General features: G+C 49.2%; 1 protein-coding gene and 1 long non-coding RNA gene across 11 annotated transcripts in view; one reads left to right on the top strand and one right to left on the bottom strand.

Moving 5' to 3' along the window:
• The window catches only part of DCTN1 (dynactin subunit 1), an 84,589-nt gene that overhangs the window by 17,337 nt on the left and 46,573 nt on the right, over positions 1-20,679 (top strand). For all 8 annotated transcript variants that reach the window (XM_055795341.1, XM_055795342.1, XM_055795343.1 and 5 more), the window contains 3 exons: positions 8,336-8,584; positions 13,396-13,474; positions 17,385-17,416. In XM_055795341.1, the coding sequence (XP_055651316.1) occupies positions 8,336-8,584; positions 13,396-13,474; positions 17,385-17,416 (360 nt within the window). The remainder of the gene's footprint in view (positions 1-8,335; positions 8,585-13,395; positions 13,475-17,384; positions 17,417-20,679) is intronic.
• LOC114012756 (uncharacterized) overlaps positions 1-20,679 on the bottom strand; it is a 35,121-nt gene that overhangs the window by 4,406 nt on the left and 10,036 nt on the right. Inside the window, exons 1-3 of one of the 3 annotated variants that reach the window (XR_003555440.2) lie at positions 4,445-8,329; positions 3,880-3,975; positions 1,783-3,312 (exon numbers count right to left, since the gene is read on the bottom strand). This is a non-coding gene — a long non-coding RNA (uncharacterized LOC114012756). Of the gene's footprint in view, positions 1-1,782; positions 3,313-3,879; positions 8,330-20,679 lie in introns of those variants that run through there. The other 2 variants (XR_008745697.1, XR_003555438.2) reach the window with 2 other exon arrangements.

Genomic DNA, 20,679 nt, shown 5'->3' on the forward strand with positions numbered 1-20,679 from the left:
AGAAGCAAGTGAAGCACCTGGTGTGACGTGAATGATGATTGAGATCCTGCCCTAAAAATACTTGTGGCTGAAGGTCGGTGGTTATTTTGTTGGGAGTGTGCTGTGATAGCGTTGTACTTAGTAGGCTTGGTGTTGTGGTTTAAACCCAGCTGGCAACTGTGCACCACGCAGCTGCTTGCTTACACCCTCCCCTCCCCTGGTGGGATGGGGAAGCGAATCCGGGGAAAAAGGTAAAACTCGTGGGTTGAGATAAGAACAGTTTAATAATTGAAATAAAATTAAATATGATAATAATAACAACAGTTGTAATGAAAAGGAGAGAGAGGGAAAGAAGAATAAAATCCAAAAGGAAAAAAACCCAACCTAACCAAGCGATGCACGGTACAGTTGCTCACCACCTGCTGACTGATGCCCAGCTGGTCCCCAAGCAATGATCTGCAGCCCCTGCCAACTTCCCCCAGTTTATATACTGGGCATGATCTTCCATGGCATGGAATACCCTACTCTGGTCAGTTTGGGTCAGCTGTCCTGACTGTGTCCCCTCCCAATTTCTTGTGCCCCTCCCCAGCCCTCTTGCTGGCAGGGCCTGAGAAACTGAAAGGTCCTTGACTTAGTATAAACAGCTCAGCAACAACCAAACCCGTCAGGTGTTATCAATGTTGTTCTCACATTAAATCCAAAACACAGCATTTTAGCAGCTACTGAGAAGAAAATTAACTCTATCCCAGCCAAACCCCAGACAGCTTGGCCTTTCTGCTTGAACTCTGTGGTGGTGCAAAGAGGCCTTCCCTGGAGCTGGAGGTGTTTCCTCCTGTTTGATGTGAGTCGGGGGGAAATGTTCCACTTGTACCTTTTGTAATGGCAGTGACCATACCTGCCACCCCCCACGGTGTGTGTTCTGCACCTCCCTGCCCCTCGATGGGTGGCAGTCTGTCCTTCCCACCGAGAGGCGGATGGACTTGGGACAGCCCCGTTCCTGGGGTGCTGGGAAGCTGCAGCCGTGGTGCAGAGCTCTGGGTGGACCTCACTGAGCCCCTTCAGGTCCTTTTCCACCCCTTGTGCTTCATCCCAGCAGGTTCAGGCAGTACAGAATGCTTCCGTGCTTTCACAGGCATTGTAAAGTGAAGAAACAGACCTTTTTTTCCAGTTAGCGCCATGTCCCCTCTGTTGAACCCCCCAAACCCCCTCCCCCACTGCAGAAGGGCCATCTGTGTGACCATGGAGCAATGGGAAGGATTTTTTCATTGTTGCATCAAGTTGGCCAGTAAGAATGTGTGAACGCAGGCCCTACACCCTGATTTATCCACTGGGTGATTTGGAGAAGATCGTAAAAGTCATAAAAACTGCTCATAGGAGGTGGGGGCTGAGGTGCTCCTGGCAGGGGCTGCTTCACCCAGCTGCCGGAGGGTTTGCTGGCTCCTGCTGAGGAGGAGGTGCCATGTGTCCCCCTGACCCTCTGAGCCCCATCCAGCCGGGGCCTTGCGCTGCTCCTCTGTTTGCAGGATTGGAGATTCCTGGTGTGTGTGTGTAAGCATATGTGACCCAGTGGCCATTCCTGCTAGTGGTTTCAGGGCGCTGCACTGATCCGTGTGTACCTTTGCAGAAGCCAGGCATTTCCTCCTGCCGGGAATTTCCTCCTGCCCAGTGATGATTCTGCCTAACTTTACAGGTATAGCTCTGCTCTCAAACTCCTGGGCCACCCTGAAATTCTCTTCTCTAACTATTCTTAGCAAATTTATTTTTTTGTTCTTTTTTCTTAAGTGGGGCTGAGCAGTGCCCTACCTTAGGAAATCCTTGCTCTGAGTGGAAATGCAGCTTATGGATGTTCCTTTTTAATTAGTCTTATTGTTGCAGTTTTATTCAGGGTGAGCTTTGTATTGGTAGACATTGTCTTCTAGATGCCCCAAAATCACACGTGTTAGTGGAGAAGGAGCTTCTGGACTTTTCAGCGTCCAGCCATGGAAGGATGTTTGTACCCTCTCAATTTTGTCACCTGTGAGGTCCTGTTAAGGAAGAGGAACTGGGGAATAGGGTTAGGGCAGGACACTACACCAGAAGTTCCTTGGCAAGGTGGGGTAAGCAAAGTGTGTTTGGAAAAAGTTACTCTGAAATGCTTTTTTGTTGATATTACAAATTACGGACTTCCTTGGGAAGGGAAGACAATCAGCACAAGTATACTGTGGAATTAATAAACTTTCTGTCTGTTTTTAAAAATGAAACCTTATTTGATAGATTTACAAAATTAAAATAATTTTATATTTGACACTAAAAATGTGTACCTAATTTTGCCAGATTTAATTGCATTAACTTTTGTCATTCAGTACTAATGAGATCGCAGACATGTGAGAAGGATGTTAACAACTGGTTTTATTAGTTTCTTGTGGTGATGCATACCCATATGTTATTAATTGGCTGCTGTGTTAATTATAACATCCAACTGATGACTTGAGGCAAATAAACCGTAAGACTGACCTGCGTTCATACAGGCTGGGGGGAGTCACGAGACAGATGAAGGCAAAACTTTTTTGAGATGTTGCTATCATTAATGAAATCCATTATCTGGAGGTGAAATATTGTTAAATACATCTGTTATCTGGAGGTGGGAAGTGGCTTGTGGAGTGGAGGGGGCTCGCCCCAGCGCCGGAGCTGCAGGTCCCACAGCCTGGCAGCCAGGACTAGGGGGGCATTTTGAACTGCACGTTCCTGGAATGTGGCAACACACGTGGATCTGTTGGCTCTGTCTCTGCTCCAGCCCCCCCCAGTCCTGTCCCCAGGCTCAGCACAAATGGCCGTCACCCTGCCTGTTCGAAGGAGTGTGTCCGTGCCACCAGTGGGACTATGGGTGCCAGCACCACTGGCTTTTAAATCATGGAATCAGCACAGAATCATGGAAGGGTTTGGGTTGGAAGGGACCTTAAAGCCCACCCAGTCCCACCCCCTGCCACAGGCAGGGACACTTTCCACCAGCCCAGGTTGCTCCAAGCCCCGTCCAGCCTGGCCTGGGACACTGCCAGGGATGGGGCATCCACAGCTGCTCTGGGCAGCCTGTGCCAGCGCCTCGCCACACTCACAGGGAAGAACTTCTCCCTTTATATATAATCTAAATCCAGCAAATGTGGGCACTGTTCGCAGAAGAGGGGTCGTGTGTAGGCTGCTGGACAGCTGAAGTCCCAGCTGGACTTACCTGGACCCAGTGAGGTCCCTGCTGGCCCCACGTGGGTAGGTGAGAGCGCAGCGCTGCTGCGCAAATGCTCTCATCCCGTTGGGATGCAGGCAGTGTCTTCAGGGAGATGCTCTCTGCGCAGGGCTTCGCTGGGGAAGGAGGTGAGTGAGGGAATGGAGCTAAGAAATAGGTAATACTAATTTGGCTGTTGATTTTGACTGACATCTTGTTTTAGCCCTAGAATACAGTTGTCTTAAGCTTTTTTTTTTTTTTTTAAAAAAACAGTTTAATAGTGCTTTGCAGACTTTAGTTCTCTCCTTCGTGCATATTTTAGAGATGGCATCGTCTGAATGCCAAAGGCTGAATATCCTTGGTTTTATTGATCAGCAGCTTTGGGTGAAGTTCTGCTGTTTCTGGGACAGAAACACAGTGATGTGCCAAAGCCAGCGGACACACCACAGGAATAGGTGGTGTGATGGAGAAGTGTCCTTCATCCGGCATCGGACACATGGTGCTCATTGCAGTGGCGTGCTTCCAGGGGTTATTGGGACACAGCAGCTGGGACAGCTATCTATACATGTGTGTTGTACTTTTTAGGTCAACATCCCCAGAAACTTAAAGCCTTTTTTTATGTTTATGGCTCGGAGGCTTAGTCTGAACCTAATGCTGCAGTTACAAATTACCTGCCAGAGCATACCAAAAGCCATTTACTTTACCCGGCTCACGATTCTGCCAGCGGAGATGACTTGCAGGGTTGAGCTCGCCCATGGGTGCTGGTGCAGCCACGCTCACTGGGCTACGGCACCATCGCCCTGGGACGAGGGGGCTGGATTAGCTGGGAGGGAGGGACAGACGGGTACCCAAAATAAAGGACACAAAATATCCACAGCCCCTTCTCCTGGCTGTCCGTGGGTGCCTCCAGAGAGAAAACTGAGGTTTTGTGGCCCCTGGGGGATTTTCAGTTATTTTACCATATAAAAAGTAACCTTCAAATGCTTTGCCTGTGTGACTGGGTATGTAGAGAAGAAATAGGAAGCTCTCTGTCTTATTTGGGTGAAATGTGTTCTAGCATTTTCATTAGCAATCTTTGAAAGGGAACACTACCTGAGTTGGCAATTTTTTTCAGACTACTCAACAGATTTACAGTAATCTGCATAATTTTGTGTTTTGCTGCAGTAATGTAAATTATTTTGGTCGACCCTTTCACACCACTACAGAGAAGAATCCTGTGCTAGATATCTAATCCTAGTTGGGAAAATTGCACATCCTGGAGGCTTTTACCTGCGTTTTGATTATCCCAGTTGCTTGACTGCAGAGCAGAGGCTTTAGGACAGCTGCGTGTGCAAGGCTTGCCAGGTGTGATGGTTTTATTCTCCTTTTCAGTGAAGTCTGGTGTTAGGTTCTTTCTGCTGCACTAATTGGGTAGTTTGCTGCAATCTCTGAGTGGTTTGATGCAGAGAAAGGGTCTTTTCTTTCTCTTGAACAACTGCATGGAAAGGAGTTGCTGTGGCAGAAAATTGGTGCTGGAGCAAGTGAAATGTGGTGGAACTTCCAACCAGGCTGATGGGGTGATTCACTCGCTAGACTCCATTGCTAATTCTTAGGGGATGGTCTCTGGAGATTGTTTTGCAAGGAACAAAGATGTGCTGCTTTATTATGCATCTCTGCTTCATAAGTTGTAAAACAGGCCCTGAAGAGCTTTGGTGGTTTTTAAAAAAATAAAAAGATAGGGAGATTCTTTTTCCATGTGAAGTCCCAGATTTTCTCCCCTGGAGAATTTATGCAACTGCAGGCGTGGAGGAAAGCGGCACTGAGACACCAGTGGTATGCTCTTCTGCCATGGTCCCACTGGTAATTGCCCCAAACTGGCAAATCTGGATTACGAGATGGTGGGTGTCTGTCTGCGGCCACATTGAAACCTCCTCTGAGACAGCATTTTTGAAACTGGCTGGGGCAGCACACCTGGAGGCTGGTCATGCAGGCAGAGAGCAGGCGAGAAGCTGAGGAGAAAGGCGTTGGGAGCCTTATAAATTGGCTTTGCTGCCAGAAAAGCTGTAATGCGGAGCCATGCTGTATCCTATATCCAACTGCTTAAAAATCTAGGTGTTTTGGTTACTGTTGATATGTGCTTTTACTTGTATTATGCTTTGGAAAGGATGCAAAGAAGACAAGTTCTCCCTCAGCTCCCATGTGAGTGCTTTGCAGAAAGCATTCCCCAGATGCCCACATGCAGCCCACAACACCAGACATGATGTTGCTGCAGCAGCAACAGTGAAATAGTTGATTTTTGAGACCAGTTTATCTGCTACCGCTCTAGAGACTGATGCTATAGAAAAATAAAAATGAAATGGTGAGGTGGAAGCCTGGCTGAGTTCTCTGTACTCGGAGGAGCTTGTTTTGTCCTGCTGGGTGCAGCTCAGAGGCTGGTGCTGGCAAGTCATGCTCCTTCTCCTGAAACATCTCCCTGGGCTTTGTCTGCCAGCTCCTGCCTTCAGCTGCCTCTTGGTCCTAAGTGTCTGCTCTGCACGTTCTTGCTGGCACAAGCGGTCCTGAGTTTGTCCTGCTTCGTGGTCCATGCTCCTGTCCTGTCCTGCGAGAGGGCATCCGGGAGCATCTCTGAGAGTTACCCGAGGAGTGTCCTGGCTGTGTGATTTGAGAAGCCACTGGCACAAGCTGCGCCAAAGCTGGAACATGTCATTGTTAAAATAATGAAAACATAAACACTATGATTTGAAAAAAAGGTCTGCAGGTTTGGAGCTGAACTTCTCTGCAGGACGGCAGTGTGACGCTTTCATCTGCTGAGTCAGGGGTAAACATGCCTGCTTTTGGTAGCCAGGTACAGCACTCAGCGACCAGAGGCAGATGGTACCAGTCCAGCATCTTCCGTGTGTAATCTTGATTCCTTATTTCTTCTGTAAGTGTATTCTGTGTGTTTAGCCTTAGCCAACACCTGCTGAAGTGGTGTGTGAGCCCTCACGGTATGAGTTTCCTCCATCATTTGGCCATTAGAGCAAGCGTGAGGCCGCGGGTGTCCAGGGAGCCGTGCCTCATGGCCGTGCAGCTCAGATTCCCAGCTCCTGGCATTCCGCACACCTATACATCCTGCCTGGCCTGCAGCTGCCCAAGGCCACCAGAACTGTAAAATGGCAAACATCAGCCAGGGTGGATAAACAAGCAAAGCAATTGTTTTTAAAATCACTGAGAAGGAATCTTTCTATTTAAATGGTGATTCTGGCTTTTCCTGCAGGCTGTTTGTTCTAGAGTTCTGCTTTCGGTTTTTGTGACCGGTGGGACACGCTGATTTTACAGCTGTCACTGTTTTGCAGAGTATCGTTGCTAGTCCTTCTGACAGCTGAAGTGATCCAGTATTTTGGTAGATGTTTATCTGAGTATGTAGTGTAAGTTTTAGACTTCAGATCTTGGTTTTGTTTGCTAGAAAATGGTGATTGACTTCTGTTTTTCATTGACAGATGATTTTGTGCTTCTGCTTTCTGCCGGTTGTGTTTGGATGAAAAGTGGAGTTTGGTTTTGTGTGGAAAACTGGCGTCGTAGTTCTTAGTCACAAACCTTCTGAGTGCGGTGGGTGTATTCTGCATGCAAACCCAGTGCGTCGGCACGTAAAGGAGGGTGATGATTTGTCTGTTTGTCGGCTGGCAGCAGAGCCTGGGGTTTCGGCATGTGTCAGCCAGACGCTTTCAAAGTGCCCTTGGTTCTTCGTGCGGGCTGAGGCCTCCCTGCCCCTGCAAGTGCTGAGCCCTGCTCAGCATCTGGCTGCTGCTGGGCTTCATCTCTGCATCCATCAGCTCGAGGGTGCGCTTCCCCAGCTGCACTCTGTGCTGCCGTTCAAGGCAGTGAAGGCAACCTTCTGTTCGCGTCTGAGTATATTCTTTCACAGAAGCCAAGCACAGCAGCAATCAAAACAAAATATTTCCTGCACAATAAACAGAACTACTGACAAACGGGATGATGTAAATGCCAAACATGCTTCATTTTAGAGACCGCTGTAAGGACAATGCCGCAGTGTTGGGCTGGGCGGTGGAACTTGAACTGAGCAAGGCAGTCAGATGTCTCCCTCCCTTCTTAATTGTATTTAAAAGCAGTAGCCTGTTAAAGGCATTGCATTTGAGGAGGGACTATTAGTATAGCATTACCTTTTAAACAATTAATAATATATCATTGATTTAGATGAAGTTTATACTATATTGCCTGAGAGCTCTTTTCCTTGGGTTTATTTGAGAGGAGGCGTTGGGTGTGGGGGGAAGATCCCAACAGACTTCACTGTGATTTAAGTAACCCTGAGGGTCCCAAGATCCTCAGGCTTAAGTTCCTCACGTCTGTCACCTTAGTGATGCTGTAAAAGAATTGTTCAACATGGTTAGCTTCGCCAAAGCAGAGAGGTGGTATCGGGCACGGCAAGCTTGAAATCTAGTGACACATACTGAAATTTAAATGTGTATGAATGCTTACGTTGATAATGCCTTGAAAGCCTAATGACTTTACCACCAATATTTTGTGCTCGTTAGCATCCTGGCACAGGCGCTGCTGCAGTGGATGCCCTGAAGTCCTGACAGAGGGGTGCCAGGGATGCAGTGGGAATCCGGTGTGGGCAGATGGTCTGACTCTGTGGCTGGTGGTGGGTCACCAGGTCCTCTTAAACCCTGACAATAAGAAGGGGCAGCAAAGCAAATTATAGCAGAAATGGGTTGCCTGGTCCTGAGCATGTAATGCAAGAGGCTGGGAAGCTGTAGGTACTTTCTGATATAATGGAAAAAAGATGAAGCAGATAGCAATTAAAACAGATGTGACTGCACTAAGATCTACTTCACAGTTGTTTTTTTTTCTCCCCCCCCCCCGCCCTCAAGCTTTTAAAAAACTTATAAATTGGGTTTATGAGTCCAGTGTGTCTATTAAAAACTGAAAAGTAGAAGTTAACAGTGGTTGTGGCATTGTTTGTGATTCCTGTTTGGCAGCTGTAAGGGATGGAATCACCTTTTGCTGGCTCCTGAAGAAAAAGGGCAGTGGAGGTGAATGGGGACCGACCCCTTGGGCTGTGAATGGCCCCGCAGAGCCTGGGGTGCTTGTGTGGAATGAGACGTCTGAGGTTTGAACCATGGGTCTGTCTATCTGCACCGGCTGTGTTTAACTTGCTGTGTATCTCCTCTCTGTCCTCAGGCGTCCAGCACCGGCACCAGGATGAGCGTGGAGGCAAGCAGCAAGCCCCTGAAAGTGGGCTCCAGGGTCGAAGTCATTGGGAAAGGGCACCGTGGTACCGTGGCTTATGTCGGTGCCACCCTCTTTGCCACGGGAAAGTGGGTCGGTGTCATTCTGGATGAAGCAAAGGGCAAGAACGATGGGACTGTGCAGGGCAGGAAATACTTCACTTGCGAAGAAAACCATGGCATCTTTGTGCGGCAGTCACAGGTACGCTTCCCTCTGCGGTGGCCTCGGCTTGCTGGGCTTGTCTTGGGCTTGCATGGCTCACGGGTTACTTGGTTAAATAGAGGAAGGCAGCCCTTTGCACCCAGGTGGGGAGAGATGAAATAAGTTTCCTTTTCTCCCAGAGTGAGTGATGTTTCTGGGACTTTCCATCTTCTGTCATGTGAGGGAACAGAATGATCCCAAATGCAACCAGAAGCCTCACCCGGAGGCTGTGCTCCTGCCGGAGCTAGGACTTGTTCAGTCAGACACACAGTTTCTCTACATGTTTCATTGTGTGTCTTGATTATCTCAATTTATGGGGGTTATCATGAAATATTTTCAGATTAATTGGGTGAAAAAAGTTTGGTGAATTCCAGAGAATGCGGAATGGTTTTAATTTGCTTCCAAAATGAAGAGTAATGTCTCAGACTTACTGGCTGCATCATCTGTGGCAGATGAAGTTGGGGGCCAATATCTGTGTGCTTAGCTGGAAGTCAGAGAATTTTAATTGAATAATGTTTGCCTTAAAGTATATAAAATGCATGACTCTGGTTTAGTTGTTGAGCTTTCGCTATTCATGTACTGTAGATAGGAGCTCACTTAGGTACAAACAACTCTTCCATTTTAATTTCCTGGGTGTAATCTTCAAACAGCACAAGTGCAGGAAAGTGCCACTACTCTTGAGTCCTGCAGCTCGGTGTGCTACAGGCACGGTGTCACGGTGAGAGAGATCCAGCTCCCTTTTCTCCTTCCCTGGCACAAAACAATTGGTGTAAGTTCCACCCTGCAGCACCTCAGCAGCACTTCAGCAGCAGAGAGCAGGGAGCTCCTTTCCACTTCCACAGACCCTTCTACTGCCCTGCCAGACATGATGGCTTGCTTCCAGGTGGTTGGCAGTGGGCAACTGAGGAAGTGTGGGGGAAGCTGAACATGATATAAGGGGGTTTAGGAGCAGGAATCCTGGGGTGGATCCTGGCATCCTCTGTCCTGGCTGTCAGAAGGGCCCTCAGGTCATGCGTGGTCAGAGGGAGTGGTGAGGGCTCACCGATGAGAAGTGAATGCTCTCTGCTGGCTGTTTTGCTGGGACTCATGGACGTGCCTTCCTTGGTCTGTTGCTCAGCCTCACCTGCCAGCTGGAAAAGTACATAAGCAGTTTACAATTAAAAGTTTTGGTCTGCAGGACCAGGACATGCTGCTCCCGGATGGGGTAGCTGGAGGGGAGGAGCTCAGCAGACAGGGCAGCGTTGTGACACTCCAGTGCGGGCAGACAGGGGTGGGTATGGGGGCAGTGACTCTGCTCCAGGCCCCTGCTGGGGCACACGTCTGTCCCACGGTGCTGGCGTGCCAGGTCAGCATTGCTGTGCTTGCCTGATGCCTTTAGAGGAGTTTCCATCTTGTCTGCCAGCGATGGCAGGGTGGTGGTGGAAAGGTCCTTGTGTTTAGCTTTGCCATGCGGTGCATGGGGGTCAGGCTGAAAGGTCCTCTGTCCTGTCCTCTCCTGGGAGCCATGGGCTGGGTTGCAGGGGCCAGCCTGAGGGCGCTGCGTGCGGGAGGGCTGGGGCCTGACGGCTGCCTCTTGCTGTGCTTCCCCTTTCTCACTTCGGTTTTGGAACAGTTGGGGTCTTTGTTCTGCATGTTCCCTGCTGAGCAGTACACAGTTTGCTTAAAAATAAGCTGCTTTCCCATGGTGATGGCAAGGAGTTTGTCTCTGCCCACTCTCCCCTGCAACAGAACAAATTGCTGGCATGTGTGTGTGTGGAGAAGGTGCACCAGTGCTGGTAGCACTGACCGTCTCCCTGACAGTGACATGTGTGGAAAGATGGATCTGGGGGAGCGCAATTTTTGAGAAGCATATCCAGCATGGTTTGCAAATCTCAGCGGTTCCTCCGCCTGCCTCGTGCAGCAGCTGCCGAACAGGCACAGGGCCGCAGCGCTGTGCTCTCCAGCCTTTCTCTCCAGTGGCTTCCCAGAGGATTTGCAGCACGAGGGCTGAGCGAGCCGACATGTCAGCCTGCAACAGAGCTGAGACCGGCGGAGGCGGCAGAGCAAGCTGCCCAGGGCGTGGGCAGCCCATCCCTTCAGTGGCCGTTAGAGTTTGGGCATTAATTTTTCAGGAACCAACTTTAAGATAAAAATGGGATAAAAACTCCCTTTCAGTGGAGTTAATGCTCTGCTTGTGCTCTCCGCTGTAAATCTGTCTGCTGCTCCCTTCCATATTTCACTTTTGGGTCTTCCTAGCATGGTGGGTGACTTTCCTGTGGTTACACACGGTGTCAGGCCGCTAAACGTTAATAAATCGTCTTTCTCAAGGAGAGGGAAGAAAATCATAAATGAAAGTTTTTTTGTCATTGCTTATGAAGCAAATCAACTGCATCAATACAGCATATCTTGCTGAGCACTTGTAAAATGTTTTGAAGAATTTCAGGATTAAGTAGCTTTTTGTTCTCCCCTCCACTTAAAAATATACCTCAAAAAATGGGCACCAGCAATACCAGGATCAACAGAGCCTAGCAGTGTTCTTAGTTTTTTAATTAATTTACTGTGTCATTTCAGCTTTAAAAATGTGCTGCTGGGGAAATGTTAAAGATCTTTGGTTGGGTTTTTTTTTTCTATTTCATGCAACTGTCGAAGTAGACCCCACAGAGGGGTTTGGCACTGTGCTTTATCTGTGCAGCAAAGTGCTCCTCTCCCAGGGAAGGATGGTGCCCAGGCAGTGTGCCTGCCCTGGGGTGTGGGTTGCAGCCGGCTTAGCAGAGGTGTGCGCCCCAGCAGCGCCTTGCCGGGCTAAGGGGAGCTTGAGAGCCAAAGGAACTGAAGTAATCACTGAACCATTTCTCAGTGTTGCCGCTGTACTTGAAGCAGCATCTCATGGGGGAGCAGGGTGGGTGTCTCTAGGTGAGGGTCACTAGCCAGTTTCGTGGTGGAGACTTATGTCCAGTAGCTGCAGGGATGTTAATGGCTGCTGGCAGAGTTGCAGTCCCGTAGCTGTGCCATGCTGTCCCCTGAGCAGCCTCCTGTGTGTCCCGGCCAGACAGAGGGGAGGGAAGGTGGCTTCGGCAGGGCTGGAGCCCGGCAGAGCTGTCATGAGCTGTGGGATTGAGCTGGGGCAGTTTCTGCGCAGGGTGCCATGCTGGGGGTGGGCTGTGGAGGGGCTGTTGCCTCTGTGCCTGACCCTCCCCTCTCTGCTTGTTTCCCAGTTAGCAGAAGGATGGAGCCCTGCTTTGAGCAGCAGTCAGCACCGACAGGCATTTCCGACCCAAGTGTTTGCTCGTTAACTTTTGGCAGCCTTAACGTTTTGCCTGCCGGGGACTTGTATTTGGGCTGGTAATTTTGAACATGAATATTTTGTTATGGTGTGTGGAAACATTATCCTTGATTCTGACGTCAAGTGGAGCTGCTTTTCTGCCTCTGCTTGGCAGAGGAGCTCATCAGTTTAAACCTGCTGCTGCAGCACATCCTTACGTTGTTGCTCTTCTCCACTCTAACCAGAAGCAAGCCCTGTTCTGGGTCCTGCCTCCTCCTTGTTGTTAGGTGTCTCCCAGCAGGGCTAGTGTTGCTACCTGAGTCGTACTTGGTGGGGAACCCCAAGATCACTCAAAATCCTACCTTCGGTTTGGATAAACTCCTGTGCGTGACCTGGTGTGACAGATCTGCTGGGATCCCGCTTCCACACTCCTCGGGGCTGGTTCTGTCATGCTGCTGTGTCTAGTGAGGCGTGAACACCAGAGCGTTGCCAAATCACCCCAAAGATGGGGTATGCTGGGCTGTGTCAGATGCTGGCATCCAAGGGGTACCTGCCTTCTTGCTTTTAAAGCCGTGGTTTGAGTATTCTCAGCATTGGTGCAGTTGTGGTTTCTGTGGTGTAATTTTGCTCAGTCTCCTTGCTGCTTTTAATGTAAGAATACATTCCTGGTCCTTGGGCATCTTCCCAGAATAGAAACTGTGACTGACAGGTTTACAGATTATTTTTATTTTTAAACTGAACTCCCAGGCTTAAGGTTGTCACAGAACGGATTGGGCAAATACCTGTCAGGAGCAACTCGGGTAGTGTTGAACTTCTGAGGTGAAGGGATGGTTCTCAGGAAGTGATCTAATCCTTTCCAGCCTTGTTTTCTATATTTATTAAGCAAAAATGTGTCCAAAAAATAGTTAACAAAGAGAAGCCCTAAACCTTCAACCCTTAGATAGCTTAACAGGGCTCAGACCTGAGAGTATTCCTGTTTGTGCCTCCTGGGGTTCCCCAGGGAGCTGGGCAGCTTGTGTGTTAGAAAAAAACCTCAAAACAAACCCCTCTGCTGGCTGTGTGGTGTTCCCAGTCACTGAGGCTGCTCTGTTTCAGAGAACAGCAGTTTTCCTTATGAACTGAAAGAAGAGTTTTAAATCAGCTTTTGCTAAGACAGCATGAAAACCCAAACCAAAACCAAAGAGCTTTCTGTCAAGTGTCAGTAAATTAAAATAACTGTCAGACCAAGATTCATGAACTGATTGCTGTGTAGAGTGATCACGGGGCTGTTAGAGACATTCAGGGCTGTTGAATCTTAAGTTTTGACTTTGTTTATTATTATTGACTGTGAAATTTTTTATTCCCTATGTGATAAAGAATATGTAGCTGTTTTCAGGAAGCCTGTGGAAGGAGGATGGTAGCACAGCTGAGCTTCAATGACTAAATGAAAAATCTGTGCCAAAAAAATGCAGTCTGGTCTGTTTAAATCTGCTGCCAAAATGGACCTGTTTTCTAATCACACTCTGGTTTTATGTGTGTGAGTTTGGGTTTTTTTTTTAAATTGTAATAATAGTTGTTACAATTTTTCCAGATCCAGATCTTTGAAGATGGAGCTGATACAACATCCCCAGAAACACCAGAATCTGCTGCCTTGAAAGTCCCCAAAAGAGGTACGGCTGGTCTGTTTTGTCCGGAAACCTCGTCTCTCCCTTGGTCTGGACCAGACGAGGTTCCACTGCCCCATAGGCATCGGGGTGTGCATACTGGGGAGGTGGGCACCAGCTGCTGAGGGGTGATAGCATGTATGCCAGGGCTATGCCCCTGGTTCAGGTGCAAGCTCACCCTCCCAGCTCACCCCCTCTCTGCACAGTCCTGTGTAGTCTGGGGATCACAGAGGGAAGCACCAGGCAGTTCTGTCCTTACTGTGACAGCCTGTCTGGTGGGAAAGCAGGTAGGAAATCCTTCTGGGAGGGGTGGACACATGGAAGGAAGGCTTGAGCCGCTCTGACGCTGTGAGATTGCAGCATACAGGTTCCTAGACCCTCAAGGCTGTGCCTCATTCCCACTTCTTTGGCAGCGAATGCTTTCCACTCGCTGGTCAGCCTTCCTTCTGCTTTTCTCATTGCCAGACAGCTCTGCAGTAGCTCACTTTGGCGCTTTGACAGGCTTGCTTCCCTCTGAGGTCTGTTTTTGTTGAGTAATTATTTAGTGGTACGCTTTGGGATCCTAGGAGCTTGTGGAAAAAGTTCAGATAGCTTCCTGTCCTGGACGGTCTGTTGGCCATGTGTGCCAAGCTGGTGATTTCTTGTGAAGCGCTTGATGAACTCACGCTTAGCAGTTCAGAAAAGGATTGGGGTTTTTTTGTTGTTTTTTCCCCTCTCCCGGCCAGTAGAAACTAAAATTTCCCTTTACTAGCCAAAATGAAATCTACCCTTCAGCTACATAAAATGTGCCCGAAGGCATTGGAAGGGGGTGATGATTAGCCCCAGAAGTGGGGTGTTCCCATGAGACATTAATTTTTGTCCATCCCATGAGTGGAATGGAAATTTGAATTGGAATTCATGTCTCTTGGCATTATGCCTGCACCTTCTCCTGCGGGGAGGTCCGGGCTCCAGCAGCTCCCTGCCTCTGTGGAGAGCTTGGGTTTGGTACAGCCCAGCAGCTGTAATTCGTCCCTGCTTTGGATCTTAAAATTAGCATGTGCAGCTGGACAGAGGAACATTTAAAATGAGCCAGTTTTAATTTAGGGGTGGAGAGTTAATGCAAAAGAAAGAAAAGGAGACTTTTCTGCTTGGTATACTAGCCCGAGTGGTTTTTTTTCCAGAGTGCAAGAAAGGCCAACTTTCCTGTGCAACTCCAGCCTGTTCTTTGTATGTACTTGATATTAATAGTCAATGAAAATACTCCTTCATGTTTGTACGATCTTTTCGCTCTTTCTCAGTTCAGACTTTCCAGCTGAAAATTTCGTTCTCCTTGTTACAATTCTGTACTCCTTTAGCATAAGGAGCTTGTGTGGAGCTGCGCAAGCACTTTTTCTCTGATGCTGCTGTGGGTCTGAGCTTTCTGACCGTGACAGTGGACATCGCCCCTTTGAGTGCTGAACCTGTGCAAAAGCCATGAGCCTCCCAGCACTGGGAGTCTGCTGTCGTTTTTCTCTGGATCCCTCAGTCATTAGGAGCTAGGGAGAAAAGGCAAGTGCTCTTTAGACCCTCCCTTAACATCCTGAGAGTTCAATAGCAGCTGATGCTTCTTTGGGCAGGCAGACAGGGATGTAGAGGATTGAAATACATGAACCACACGGAGACAGGGTAACCTTGGAAAAAGCAACAAACCAAACCTCCAGGTTTAGCGCGGCTCTTCAGCAAATGTCACTGCTTTTTAATTTCACTACATCTGTGTGTCTATGTGTCCCCCCCATCTTGTTATCTGAAAGTCTTTCCAAGGCTCTAATCTCTGGTGTCTACTGCAGAGTTGTCTCTGGTTCTTCTAAAACCTTTATCTGGGCTGACCAGCTGTGACTGTGGCATCTGGATGTGTATGGCTGCTTACTCACAGCACACCGCTGGGATATTTTCAGCACTGTCTCTCCTTGCTTGGCACATGCTGAGGTTTGTTGTCACTGCCCAGCAGTGTTCACTGAACTTCTGCAGTGATGCTCTGGCCCCTGTTCCCCAGCTGCTGGTTCTTCCGCTCAAATAGAGAAGTGAATAAAGCACAGGCGATTCAGGTACCCCTCCTGGGGTGCAGCATCATCACTGCTTCCTCTGCCTCGTGCTGCCCAGTTCCCGTTGCAGGACAGGAGCACACAAACACCATGCACGAGGGGAAACGGGGGGCGTTCAGCTCGGGTTCGGGGATTGCAGGATGGGTGTCACCAGTTTTTTCCACTGCTGCAGGCAGCAGCGCAGCTGGCCTTGAGTACCGTGAAGTGATATTTGTGTCGTGGGAGGGGGCACTGCCTGCAGGGCGGGATGCACACACAAGTTCCAGTCAGTTGTTGGTTGAAGTGCTGAGCGAAGGCGCTGTGCCAGAGCAGCACTGGATGGGCACAGGATGGGCAGCAGGAGCACGTCCCGGGGAGCTGGTCCCCTTGGGGTCCCAAGGCGGGAGGAGAGGGAGCCCAGGCATACAGGTTGGGTGTTGGCTGTGATGATGCTCCTTGGTAGGGATGCAGGCGCTGGGATGTGGCTGCTTGCCAGGAGTTTCCATGGAAACGGCAGCTCTGGCTGCTGCAGTCTGACTGCGGTGGGTAATGCAGAGATTGCTCTTCCCATAGATCCCGTGCCTTCCTCTCCCAGGCTAGCAGAGGTGTGAGATACACAGTAGAGGTGGCTCCTTTTTTTTATTTATGAGACACTTCTGCAGCGTTTACTGTTGGGGTGATCAGTGCCACAGCTGGAAATACTAAACCCTGGTGGAACTGCAACTGGGAGAGGAGCGGGGCAAGCAGCCCCCAGGGGCTGTGAGCTGCTCGTAGACCATCCAGAAATGGAGCAAAGGGTGTAATTTAACCAAACCTGCAGTGGCTACGTGCATCTCTGATGCACGTAAGCCAAGATCATGCAGTCTGATTCCTCCACAGTCACATGTGTGGTGCTTGCTGTGCTGTCCAGCTGTGCACACCGATAATTCAGAGACAAGGGAGGAATCCTGGATTTGGGGAGGGCAGGCTTGTTGGAGCACTGGGGTTTAGGCTGGTGCTGACACCCAGCATCCTCCCACGATGGCCAGGCTCCATCATGGTGTGCTCCATCAGCCCTGTCGGGATGATGACGATGTGGGAGCAATTCTGAACAGCCGGCACACCATGGATTTAGAACCCTGGGGCTGAATTTTCAGCCAATGTTCCTGCTGGCTGCTGGTGCTGCAGCAGGTTTGCTTTCTGAGAAGTGGGGAGGACTGCTCTGCTGAGCTCGAGACCTGCCAGGGCTGTGGGTTTGGAGCTGTGGATGCCCCGCTTGCGGAGGGGACACAGGTGGTTTCCTGGGCTGAGGTGGAGAGCAGAGCTGCAGCCGCTTGGTTTGGGAGTGTTTCTGAGTGGTCTTTTGTACATCTGTCTCGTGTGTGTTCAGATTCCTGACCACATATGGGCAGGGTTTGAAACCTTTTATTATGCTGTGTGAAGTAAATGGTCTTGGACCCATATTTCTGTCAATACTCAATCAGATTCTCATTTGGAATCCAGCCGATTAGATGTGGTCATATGGACTGCGCATGCATTTCCGATAGTGTGCTCTGAAGGTGACTCAGGGTTCTCTGAATCACAGTAATTTAACACAAGGAAAGCAGCGTAGCCTGACCTAGTTCTGATGTGTGTGTCTGAATGTTTGGCTTTCTCCAACTGTGCCAGCGGGTCTAATAAGAGAGTCCCTGTTCCTCCGAAGCCATGCCCCATTGTACCACCGTCTCCTGGTTTATCCTGGTCTCTGCTTTGCTCCCACTTCCCTCAGAATGTGCATAAATGGTCCTTTCACTACGCCTCGATGTTTGCTGAACTGCAGAGACTCTTAGTATATGGGTCAGACCAGAGGCATCCTTTGGGCCAAAGCTCATGGTTCTGTTTCTGTTTTCTCTTTACAGATTCCCTGGATGCTGCCAAAGCCAGCAAACTGGTGAGTGCTGAGCCCATGACTGCAGGCTGCCGAAATAAACTCTGCAGAGTGTGATTAGTGGAAGAGTCAGACTTGCACATGCCACTCTTACTGACTTCTCATTAACTTTTATCGCCTCTCTAAAAGCTCCATTTTTCAACCCTGCGGGAGGAGCACATGGAGACATGCACATACACAAAACACAGAGAAAGGACAGAGTTTCGCCAGCCTGTCTCTTAGTTAGCCCTTTTCAGTTCAGTGCTCTATAATAAAATGCCCCTAGTAGAGTAATTTCTTCTGAAACCCATGGGAAACAAGGCCGTATGAAAAGTAATTTTCAGCTAATGACCAGAAATCAGTAAGTTACTGAGAAATAAAACCCCAGCACAATTTCCTGTATTACACGTTTTTATCTAAGTTCAATCAATATTGCAGCATTCACGCCCTGCATGCCTCTTGGCAGTGTTCCTTTACATAACCACCCTTACATCCTGCAGGAAAAGCATACTCCTTGGGATATTTGAAATTAGCTTTCTCTGGCTTACACGTTTGACTTACAAAGAAAAAGTGTGTACTTCTGAGTATCTTTATCCAGGAACCTCAGTGGCCCTTGAGGCATAAATGGGTACGTGTTGTATCCAGACGTGATGGGTGTTTCCTAAGGAACAGAAAATTGGAGCAGGTACCTATCTTCAGATACTTTTGACACCCAGACAAGCACAATTAAATAGATGCTTAAGGTTAAAACCACAAAAATGGCCATGCGTGTGCATGGGTACTGAGGAATCTGTGGTGGTGCAGGGCGACACAGTGAGTTTGGTTTGTGTGTGCTTCGGGATGGAAGCTGGATGCTTCTTAGGGGCAGGCTGGTTCATCTTGCACGTAGGCAGCCGTGAAAAAGTAAATAGCTTATCTGGAGATAAGGGGCTTCTCCACACTGGCCTCTTGTGCGCGACACCTGCAGTTCTGTGTTAGGGCAGCTTGTGAGCCCAGTCTCACACACTGAAGTTTCAAATGATTACCAGGAGTGGGAAGACTTTTCCCCACCTTGATGCAAGAGCCATGGGCTGGGTCCTGGTTGGGATCTGGCCACAGCTGGAAACAGGTGATGGACCAGCACTTTGAGGTGCTCCAAGGGTTAATTGGGCTCAAATGTCCAGGAAGTTGTGCCTTGTCAAGCTCACTGCCGGAGTAGAGGGGGGAGAAGAAGCCCCCCACCTCATATTAAAGGGATTTGGAGGATTTTGCAGTAATTGCCTTTTTCTGCTGTGTGGGGCATGACTTACCTACCGGCATGTCTTGCCTGATCGGCGTTCTCTGTCGCAGGGCCTCTAGCACTGGTGGCATCTTTTCCCCTTGTGTTCTCTGCCTGTGATGCATAATGTCTAGTCTCCGGGTTTCATTATGCACTGGAGTTAGTATGCAAGTTGCTAGGTGAAACTGAACAGCGTGCCTTGCAAAGGAGGTCAGACCAGACTACCCTTCCTCAAAACAAAGGCTGTGAAAGGGAATCATGAAGCGTTGGAAGAAAAAATTTGTACTGAAAGACAAATATAATATTTATGAAGTGAAAAAAATCTTAGTGTTCATGAAATCAGGATGCCAAAACGTAATTGTTCTTTTAAATGTAGTTTAAATGTAGTAGTAGTAACAAAATGTAGTTGTTCTTTTAAATTCTGTATGCTGCTCACATTCTCAGAAGGCTGAAGGAAAGGAGATGGTCTAAAATGGTTTGCACACAGAAGGTTTGAGAAACCCCAGATTAAATACCTAACAGTACCTTCTGTCTGCTGGCATCACAATTTTTTTTTTTTTTTTTCTGCGTAAGAGGTTGGGAATTTGGTGCTGGCCACTGTTGGAAGCGAAACATGTTGGTGGATGGAGCTCCGAGCTGTTCTGGGCTGGAAGTGCTACTGCCTGCTGTGTTTTGGGGTGTTTGGGCAGGTTTGTCGTTACAGAAAACACTAGGAATCAAAATTGCTCTCCTGCCACCTTTCAGATACTGTCTGTGGAGTGACTAGCTCCCAAAGGTAACCTTCGTGATGCCACTGTGATGGGCATACGCAGATTTGTCTTCTGCCTTGCGCATTAGAAGCAGGCGAATTCGGGCAGTGCTGTTTGCCTGCCTTGATTACACAGCTCCTCCTGCCAGCTGCTGCAGCTGCTATGCAGAAATGTGGAAATGAAGTGCTGGAAAAGCACTTTGAGCCACTTGCCCAGTATTTCACCCCAAAGAGGTGTTGTGGCTCTGTTGAGCAGGCAGCTCGCAGGCTGGCTGTCAGGTGTTAGATGCGCGGCGTGGGCTGGGGTCAGTCCTGCAGTCCTCTGCATGCTGCCACCACCAAGCATCCCGGTTTCCTGCACGCAGGTCTGATCAAACACTGAAGAGTCTGGCTTCAAGCCACCCTGGCAGCAGCTGCAGGAGGGTACAAAAGCAGCTGCTGTCCCTTGAGGAGGCACTGCTGGTGCTTCTGAGAGGCAGAGTGCCTGCTCCTTCCAGAGAGGCTGCAGTGACAGCAGGCAAATGAACACCCGGGATAGAACTTTACCTTGTGCAAAGCCTGAGCTCTAGGGCAAGCATTCTCCAGCATCACTTCTGTCTAGACTTATTAAAGGGTGCTGAGGTTGTTTGCTGAAGGTGATGCTGAAGTGCTTTGCAGTCTGGGCAGGTTAGCATGAGGTACCCCTGTCCCATGTGGGTGAGCCTTGCCATATGCAGACTGGTGTTAGCGGAGCCTGAGCAGTCAGGAGCGGAGAACCTCATGGCAATGTGGCAGCAGCCTGTCCCTCCCCAAGGAGCGTCATCTCCTGCCCCTCGGAAACCAGCCCAGGTCCTCAGACCCCACAGGGGCTGCAGGGGAGTGCTGCAGTTGGCTGTGGTCCTCGATCCTTTTTTGCCTAATCCATGTGTGTGTTGGCTTGACTACATGATGACCGCGGTCACAGTTTGTCTAAGGAAGCACTGCTATCTTCTGAGAGTAAAATCTCTGCAGTGCAGTGTTTTGGGTGTTTTCCATGCTGAATGCATACTTAACACTGCTGCAAAAGCTATGTTTTCTGTGGTACTGCGTCATGTTCTCCGAAACTAGAAGATCAACCAAACCCACCCAATTTCCCTGCACACCAGGACTCCTGAAGGCCAGCTCTGCAGCGGCAGCCCCCTGTGAGGAGCATGGCTTTCTGGAGGCTGCTGCGTTCTGGGTGCAGATCCCACAGAAATGGGAGCGCCTCTCCTTTTGCTGGCCCTTCCCCAGCTGCTCTTGGCTCATGTATTGTTTGCTCCG

This window comes from Falco peregrinus, chromosome 2 (genome assembly GCF_023634155.1).
Source record: "Falco peregrinus isolate bFalPer1 chromosome 2, bFalPer1.pri, whole genome shotgun sequence".
Lineage (NCBI taxonomy): Eukaryota > Metazoa > Chordata > Aves > Falconiformes > Falconidae > Falco > Falco peregrinus.